The sequence below is a fragment of the Myiozetetes cayanensis genome, unplaced genomic scaffold, assembly GCF_022539395.1.
Source record: "Myiozetetes cayanensis isolate MyiCay16 unplaced genomic scaffold, myiCay2020 scf476, whole genome shotgun sequence".
Taxonomy (NCBI): domain Eukaryota; kingdom Metazoa; phylum Chordata; class Aves; order Passeriformes; family Tyrannidae; genus Myiozetetes; species Myiozetetes cayanensis.
The window spans coordinates 1-9,198 of NW_026087716.1; the positions used below are offsets into that span (position 1 = coordinate 1).

General features: G+C 52.1%; 1 protein-coding gene across 1 annotated transcript; it reads left to right on the forward strand.

Annotated features, from left to right (window-relative positions):
• Positions 1-302: 302 nt before the first annotated feature.
• LOC126648287 (2-oxoisovalerate dehydrogenase subunit alpha, mitochondrial-like) lies at positions 303-5,817 on the forward strand (the record flags this gene model as incomplete). The annotated part of the gene is made up of 2 exons (XM_050331075.1): positions 303-528; positions 5,543-5,817. Coding segments are annotated over 2 exons (397 nt in total), but the record flags the coding sequence as incomplete, so codon positions are not given.
• Positions 5,818-9,198: the final 3,381 nt, after the last annotated feature.

Sequence of the window (9,198 nt, forward strand, 5' to 3'; positions counted from 1 at the left end):
CAAAAATCCCAAGAATCCCTCCACAAAAATCCCAGAAATCCCTCCCCAAAATCCCTCCCAAAAATCCCAGAAATCCATCCCCTAAAATCCCACAAATCCATGTCCCAAAAATCCCAGGAATCCCTCCTGTAAATCCCACAAATCCATCTCCCAAAATCCCAGAAATCCATCCCCTAAAATCCCAGAAATCCATCTCCCAAATCCCAAAATCCTCCCCCAAACCCCAAAATCCCTCCCCAACCCCCAAATCCTCCCCAAACTCCCAGCCCTCCCTCCCCAAACCCTTTCCCTGTTGTCCTGAGGTTTTTTTTCCCCCCACCCCCTCCCCCAAATCCCTGGAATTCCGGCTTTCCCAGGATCGGGCACCACAGCACGAGCGACGACAGCTCCGCGTACCGCTCGGTGGACGAGGTCAATTATTGGGACAAGCAGGACCACCCCATCTCCCGCCTGCGCCACTACCTGGGCCACAGGGGCTGGTGGGACGAGCACCAGGAGAAGGCCTGGAGGAAGAGCTCCAGGAAAATGGTGCGGAAAACTGGGAATTTTGGAATTTTAGGAATTTTGGGGTTCGGAGGAGGAGATGGGTTAAGGAGGGCATGAATTGGGAGGATTTCGGCATTTTGAGGAGGATCCTGGGATTTTGGGAGTGGAGATATTTGGGAAGGATCCTTGGGATTTTGAGGATGGTGCCAGGATTTTGGTGAAGTTCTTGGGATTTGGGGTTTAGTGTTTTGAGTGGTTTGGGGTTTGGGAAGGAGGAACAAGGAATTGAGGGAGGGAAGTCTTGGATGGTGAGGAGGAACCTCCAGGATTTAGGGCTGGGAGAGCCTTGGGATATTTAGGGAAGGATCCTTGGGATTTTGGGGATGGAATTTTGGTGGAAGTCCTTGGGATTTGGGGTTTGGGTTTTGGGGGTTTAGGTGTTTTTGGGGTTGGGAATCTCCCAGCCGGGCCCAGGGGCTGGTGGGACGAGCAGCAGGAGAAGGCCTGGAGGAAGAGCTCCAGGAAAATGGTGTGGAAAATTGGGAATTTTGGGAATTTTTTGGGTTTTGGGATTTTGGGGTTTTTAGGAGTTTGGGGGTTGGGGGTTTTTGGGGGGTTTGGGAATCTCCCAGCTGGGCCACAGGGGCTGGTGGGACGAGCACCAGGAGAAGGCCTGGAGGAAGAGCTCCAGGAAAATGGTGACTGAAAACTGGAATTTTGGGAATTTTGTAGGAATTTTGGGGTTCTGGGTTTTGGGGGTTTTGGGGGTGTTTTTGGGGGAGTTGAGAATCTCCCACCTGGGCCACAGGGGTTGGTGGGACGAGCAGCAGGAGAAGGCCTGGAGGAAGAGCTCCAGGAAAATGGTGTGGAAAACTGGGAATTTTGGGAATTTTGGGGGTTTTGGCGGTTTTGGGGAGGTTTCTGGGGGATTTTAGGAGAGGAGGAACAAGGGAATTAGGGAGGGAAATTCTCTGGGATGGTGAGGAGGAAACTCTCAGGATTTTAGGGCTGGGAGATCCTTGGGATATTTGGGAAGGATCCTTGGGATTTTGGGGATGGATTGCCAGGATTTTTGGTGGGAAGTTCTTGGGATTTTGGGGTTTTTTTGGGGGTTTGGGGGGTTTTTGGAGGGTTTGGGAATCTCCCACCTGGGCCACAGGGGCTGGTGGGACGAGCACCAGGAGAAGGCCTGGAGGAAGAACTCCAGGAAAATGGTGAGGAAAACTGGGAATTTTGGGAATTTTGGGGATTTTGGGGTTCAGGGGAGTGAGGAGATGGGGTCAAGGAGGGCGAGGGTTAAGGAGGAATTATCGGCATTCTGAGGAGGATCCTTCAGGATTTAGGGTGGAGAGCCTTGGGATATTTGGGAAGGATCCTTGGGATTTTGGGGATGGATTGCCAGGATTTTTGGTGGGAAGTCCTTGGGATTTTGGGGGGATTTGGGGGTTTTTTGGGGGGTTTTGGGGGTGTTTTTTTTGGGGGATTTTGGGAATCTCCCACCTGGGCCACAGGGGCTGGTGGGACGAGCACCAGGAGAAGGCCTGGAGGAAGAGCTCCAGGAAAATGGTGCGGAAAACTGGGAATTTTGGGAATTTTTTTGGAATTTTTGGGGTTTTTTGGGGGTTTCTGGGGGGATTTTTAAGGGTTTGGGAAAGGAGGGAGATGGGAGTTGAGGGAGGGAAATTCTTGGGATGGTGAGGAGGAACCTCCAGGATTTAGGGCTGGGAGATCCTTGGGATATTTTGGGAAGGATCCTTGGGATTTTGGGGATGGATTGCCAGGATTTTTGGTGGGAAGTTCTTGGGATTTTGGGGGGAATTTTGGGGTTTTTTGGGGGTTTTTTGGGGTGTTTTTTTGGGGGGGTTTGGGAGTCTCCCAGCTGGGCCACAGGGGCTGGTGGGACGAGCAGCAGGAGAAGGCCTGGAGGAAGAGCTCCAGGAAAATGGTACTGAACACGGAATTTTGGGAATTTTTGGGGAATTTTGGGGGTTGTTTTGGGTTTTGGGGGGGTTTTTTTGGGGGTGTTTGGGAATCTCCCACCTGGGCCACAGGGGTTGGTGGGACGAGCAGCAGGAGAGGCCTGAGGAAGAACTCCAGGAAAATGAGTCGAGAAAACTGGGAATTTTGGGAATTTTGGGAATTTTGGGGTTTGGATTTTTGGAGGAGTTTTGGGATTTTTGGGGGTTCAGGGAGGGGCAGGAATTGAGGAGGAATTTCAGGGATGGTGAGGAGGACCTCCAGGATTTGGAGCTGGAGATCTTAGGATATTTGGGAAGGATCCTTGGGATTTTAGGATGGATTTTTGGGAGTTTTGGGATTTTGGGTTTCTGGGGTTTTTGGGGTGTTTTGGGGGTTTGGAATCTCCACTGGTACTGGGGCTGGTGGGACGAGCACCAGGAGAAGGCCTGAGGAGAGCTCAGGAAAATGGTGCGGAAAATTGGGAATTTTGGGAATTTTGGGATTTTTGGGTTTGGGGTTTTGGGGGTTTTGGGGTTCAGGAGGAGGAACAAGGGAATTGAGGGAGGGAAATTCTTGGGATGGTGAGGAGGAACCTCCAGGATTTAGGGCTGGGAGATCCTTGGGATATTTTGGGAAGGATCCTTGGGATTTTGGGGATGGATTGCCAGGATTTTTGGTGGGAAGTTCTTGGGATTTTGGGGGTTTTTGGGGGTTTTGGGGTGTTTTTTGGGGGGTTTGGGAATCTCCCACCTGGGCCACAGGGGCTGGTGGGACGAGCACCAGGAGAAGGCCTGGAGGAAGAGACTCCAGGAAAATGGTGACTGGAAAACTGGGAATTTTGGGGAATTTTGGGGAATTTTTGGAGGAATTCTTGGGTTTTTGAGGGTTTTAGTTGGGGGTTTGGGGGTGTTTTTTTGGGGGGGTTCGGGAATCTCCCACCTGGGCCACAGGGGCTGGTGGGACGAGCACCAGGAGAAGGCCTGGAGGAAGAGCTCCAGGAAAATGGTGTGAGCTGAGAATTTTAGGAATTTTGGGAATTTTGGGGTTTTGGGGTTTGGGATTTTTAGGGGGTTTTGGGAGGTGGAGTTTGGGAGTTAGGAAATTCTCTGGGATGGTGAGGAGGAGCCTCAGGATTTAGGGCTGGAGAGTCCTGGGATATTTGGGAGGATCCTTGGGATTTTGGGGTGTGAGGATCCTGGGAATTTGGTGGAGAATTTTAGGGTAGGAATTTTGGGGGTTCGGGAAGGAGGAGATGGGAGTTAAGGGTCGGAGAGGTGGGGGGTGAGGGAGGAATTATCCGGCATTTCTGGGGAGGATCCTTGGGATTTTGGGGGTGGAGAGCCTTGGGATATTTGGGAAGGATCCTTGGGATTTTGGGGATGGATTGCCAGGATTTTTGGTGGGAAGTTCCTTGGGATTTTGGGGGGGGTTTTGAGGGATTTTTAGGGGTTTTTTTGGGGGTTTTGGGAAGGAGGGAGATGGGAGTTGAGGGAGGGAAATTCTTGGGATGGTGAGGAGGAACCTCCAGGATTTAGGGCTGGGAGAGCCTTGGGATATTTAGGGCAGGATCCTTGGGATTTTGGGGATGGATTGCCAGGATTTTTGGTGGGAAGTCCTTGGGATTTTTGGGAGAATTTTGGGGTTTTTTTGGGGGGTTTTGGGGTGTTTTTTTGGGGGGGGTTTGGGAATCTCCCAGCTGGGCCACAGGGGCTGGTGGGACGAGCACCAGGAGAAGGCCTGGAGGAAGAGCTCCAGGAAAATGGTACGGAAAACTGGGAATTTTGGGAATTTTTTGGGAATTTTTGGGAATTTTTTGGGATTTTTTGGAGTTTTTTGGGGGTTTTTTGGGGTGGTTTTTTGGGGGGGTTTGGGAGTCTCCCACCTGGGCCACAGGGGCTGGTGGGACGAGCAGCAGGAGAAGGCCTGGAGGAAGAACTCCAGGAAAATGGTGCGGAAAACTGGGAATTTTGGGAATTTTTTGGGAATTTTTGGGGATTTTTGGGGAATTTTTGGGGTTTTTTGAGCGGTTTTTTAGGGGGTTTTGGGAAGGAGGAACCAGGGATATTGAGGGAGGGAAATTCTTGGGATGGTGAGCCTGAGACCTCCGGGATTTTAGGGCTAGGAGAGCCTTGGGATATTTAGGGCAGGATCCTTGGGATTTGGGCTGTGGAGATCTCTAGGATTTGATGGAGGAACCACCAGGATTTTGAGGAAGAATCACTGGGACTTTGGGCCTGGAGACCCCTGGGATTTTGAGGAGGAACCTCCAGGATTTTGAGGAGGAACCTCCAGGATTTTGAGGAGGAATCTCCAGGATTTTGAGGAGGAATCTCCAGGATTTTGAAGGAGGAACCTCCAGGAGTTTGAGGAAGGATCACCAGGATTTTGGGATGAAATCTTTGGGATTTGGGGGCAGGAAATCCCCAGGGTTTGGGGGGAGAATCTCCCAAGTTTTTGGGGCAGGAAATCCTTGGGATTTTGAGGAAAGATCCTTAGGATTTAGGGAGGGAAATCCTTGGGATTTTCAGAACAGGAGAACCTCGGGATTTTGAGGAGGAATCTGCAGGAATTTGAGGAAGGAGCTCCGGGATTTCAGGAGGGAAATCCTTGGGATTCTGGGGGATGAATCTCCAGGATTTTGATGAGGAATCTGCAGGAATTTGAGGAAGGATCACCCAGGATTTTGGGAGGGAAATCCTTGGGATTCTGGGGGATGAATCTCCAGGATTTTGAGGAGGAATCTGCAGGAATTTGAGGAAAGAGCCCCAGGATTTCAGGAGGGAATTCCTGGGGATTCCAGAGCGGGAGAACTTTGGGATTTTTTTTGGGGGAGAGATTCCCAGACTTTTTGGGGCTGAAAATCCTCAGGATTTTGAGGCAGAATCCCCAGGAATTTTCAGGGCAGGATCCTTTGGCTTTGGGAGAAGGATCCTTGGATTTCAGGGAGGGAATTTTTTGTTAGGGAAGGGAAATTCAGGCCGGGATTCCCAACCGGGATTTTGGGCTTAAACCCCTTAAAAATTCAGGGTTTTTTTGGGGTGAGGCATCCCAAAACGTTGGGATTTGGGGATTCCCGGGGTTTTCCCACATCCTGCAGGTCCTGGAAGCCTTCGAGCAGGCGGAGAAGGAGCCCAAACCCTCCCCCCAGCTCCTCTTTTCCGACGTTTACCTGGAGATGCCGCCGCGGCTCCGGAGGCAGCGGGAGGAGCTGGAGCGGCACTTGGAGACCTACGGGGAGCATTATCCCCTCCAGCACTTCCAGAAGTGACCCCCTGGAATTCCAGGAGCCCGGAGATTCCCAGAGAACCCCCGGAATTCCGGGAAAACCCCAAATTCCGAGCGGGAATCACGAATAAAGACGGTTCGGGAGAGGCTCTCTCGGGATTTTTGGGGAGGAATCCAGGGATTTGTGGAGGGCAGGAGGTCTGGGATTCTGGGGAGGGAGATTCCCGGGATTTAGGGCAGGAAATGCCGGGATTTTGGGGGAGGAGACCCCCAGAATTCCATGAAAACCCCCTAAAATCCTCCCCCCGCCCGGAGACCTACAGGGAATGTTGTCCCTTCCAGAAGTGACTTCCCGGCATTCCAGGAGCTCTTTTGGAATTCCAGGAGAGCCCCCAGAATTCCAGGGGCTCCCTCAGGAGCTCGGGATTCCCAGAGAACCCCGGAATTCCGGGATAACCCCAAATTCCGAGCGGGAATCACAAATAAAGACGGTTTGGGAGAGACTCTTGGGATTTTTGGGAAGGAATCCAGGGATTTGTGGGAGGACAGGAGGTCTGGGATTCTGGGGAGGGAGATTCCCGGGATTTAGGGCAGGAAATGCCGGGATTTTGGGGGAGGAGAACCTCAGAATTCCATGAAAACTCCCTAAAATCCTCCCCCCACCTGGAGACCTACAGGGAATGTTGTCCCTTCCAGAAGTGACTTCCCGGCATTCCAGGAACTCTTTTGGAATTCCAGGAGACCCCCCAGAATTCCAGGGGCTCCCTCAGGAGCCCAGGATTCCCAGAGAACCCCCAGAATTCCGGGAAAACCCCGAATTCCGAGTGGGAATCACAAATAAAGACGGTTCGGGAGAGGCGCTCTCGGGATTTTTGGGAAGGAATCCAGGGATTTGGGGAGGAAGGAATCCAGGGATTTTGGAGCAGGAGATTCCTGGGATTTAGGGCAGGAAAGACCAGGATTTTGGGGGAGGAGCCCAAATCCAGACCCTTCCTGCTGGAATTCTCCCAAATCCAGACCCTTCCCATGGGAATTCTCCCAAATCCAGGCCCTTCCCTGCTGGAATTCTCCCAAATCCAGGCCCTTCCCATGGGAATTCTCCCAAATCCAGACCCTTCCCATGGGAATTCTCCCAAATCCAGGCCCTTCCCATGGGAATTCTCCCAAATCCAGGCCCTTCCCATGGGAATTCTCCCAAATCCAGACCCTTCCCTGCTGGAATTCTCCCAAATCCAGACCATTCCCATGGGAATTCTCCCAAATCCAGGCCCTTCCCTGCTGGAATTCTCCCAAATCCAGACCCTTCCCTGGGAATTCTCCCAAATCCAGGCCCTTCCCATGGGAATTCTCCCAAATCCAGGCCCTTCCATGGAATTCTCCCAAATCGCTGGAATTCTCCCAAATCCAGACCATTCCCATTGGAATTCTCCCAAATCCAGACCCTTCCCCATGGGAATTCTCCCAAATCCAGGCCCTTCCCATGGGAATTCTCCCAAATCCAGACCCTTCCCCTGCTGGAATTCTCCCAAATCCAAACCCTTCCCATGGGAATTCTCCCAAATCCAGGCCATTCCTATGGGAATTCTCCCAAATCCAAACCCTTTCCATGGGAATTCTCCCAAATCCTGACCCTTTCCCATGGGAATTCTCCCAAATCCAGACCCTTCCCTGCTGGAATTCTCCCAAATCCAGACCCTTCCCAGCTGGAATTCTCCCAAATCCAGGCCCTTCCCATGGAACTCAAATCAGACCTTCCTGAATTCTCCAAATCAGGCCATTCCCATGGGAATTCTCCCAAATCCAGGCCCTTCCCATGGGAATTCTCCCAAATCCAGACCTTTCCCATGGGAATTCTCCCAAATCCAGGCCCTTCCCTGCTGGAATTCTCCCAAATCCAGACCCTTCCCATTGGAATTCTCCCAAATCCAGACCCTTCCCTGCTGGAATTATCCCAAATCCAGACCCTTCCCATGGGAATTCTCCCAAATCCAGACCTTTCCCTGCTGGAATTCTCCCAAATCCAGGCCTTTCCCTGCTGGAATTCTCCAAATCAGACCCTTCCCTGCTGGAATTCTCCCAAATCCAGACCCTTCCCCTGGGAATTCTCCCAAATCCAGGCCCTTCCCATGGAATTCTCCCAAATCCAGGCCCTTCCCTGCTGGAATTCTCCCAAATCCAGGCCCTTCCCTGCTGGAATTCTCCCAAATCCAGGCCCTTCCCTGTGGGAATTCTCCCAAATCCAGGCCCTTCCCTGCTGGAATTCTCCCAAATCCAGACCCTTCCCTGCTGGAATTCTCCCAAATCCAGGCCCTTCCCATGGGAATTCTCCCAAATCCAGGCCAACCAGGGTTGGTTTTCCTTGGAAAATGGGCCTGGATCCCATGCAGGTTTTCCCTGGGAATTCCAGGAGGGTTTGGAGGGCGATCCTGGAGCCTTTTCCGAGCGATTCCGGCATTCCCAGAGGGATCCTCGGCCTCCTTTTCCCTTTAATTACCTTTGGAAGGAGCAGCTCGTTAAGAACCGGCCCTTAATTAGCCCTTAATTGGCTGCCCATTCCCAAGGGATCATCCTGAGCTTTCCAGGGGGGAAAAAAAAGGGGGGTTGGGATTGCTGGGAATGGGATTTGGGGAGGGTTGGGAAGTGATTCCCATTCCCAGGGATGTGATTCCCATTCCCAGGGCTGAAATTCCAGGATTCCAGTGGGATTGGGATGCAATTCCCATTCCCAGGGCTGGAATTTTGGGATTCTGGAGGGGTTGGGATGCAATTCCCATTCCCAAGGGTGGAATTCCAGGGGTTGGGATTGCTGGGAATGGGATTTGGGGAGGGTTGGGAAGCGATTCCCATTCCCAGGGATGGAATTCTGGGATTCCAGAGGGGTTGGGATGCCATTCCCATTCCCAAGGGTGAGATTCCAGGATTCAGGAAGATTGGGATGTGATTCCCATCCCAGGGTTGGAATTTCGGGATTCAGGGAGGATTGGGAAGTGCTTCCCCCCCTAGGGCTGGAATTCCAGGATTCTAGAGGGGTTGGGATGCAATTCCCATTCCCAGGGGCTGAAATTCCAGGATTCCAGAGGGGTTGGAATGTGATTCCCATTCCCAGGGAAGTGATTCCCACCCCTAGGGCTGGAATTCCAGGATTCAGGAAGATTGGGATGTGATTCCCATTCCCAGGGTTGGAATTTCGGGATTCAGGGGGGAGTTGGGATGCAATTCCCATTCCCAGGGATGGAATTCCAGGATTCAGGAAGGTTGGGATGTGATTCCCATCCCAGGGTTGGAATTTTGGGATCCAAGGGAGGATTGGGAAGTGCTTCCCACCCCTAGGGCTGGAATTCCAGGATTCAGGGGGGGTGTTGGGATGTGATTCCCATTCCCAGGGGTAGAATTCCAGGATTCAGGAAGATTGGGATGTGATTCCCATTCCCAGGGCTGGAATTCCAGGATTCCAGAGGGGCTGGGATGTGATTCCCATTCCCAGGGATGTGATTCCCATTCCCAGGACTGGAATTCCAGGATTCCAGC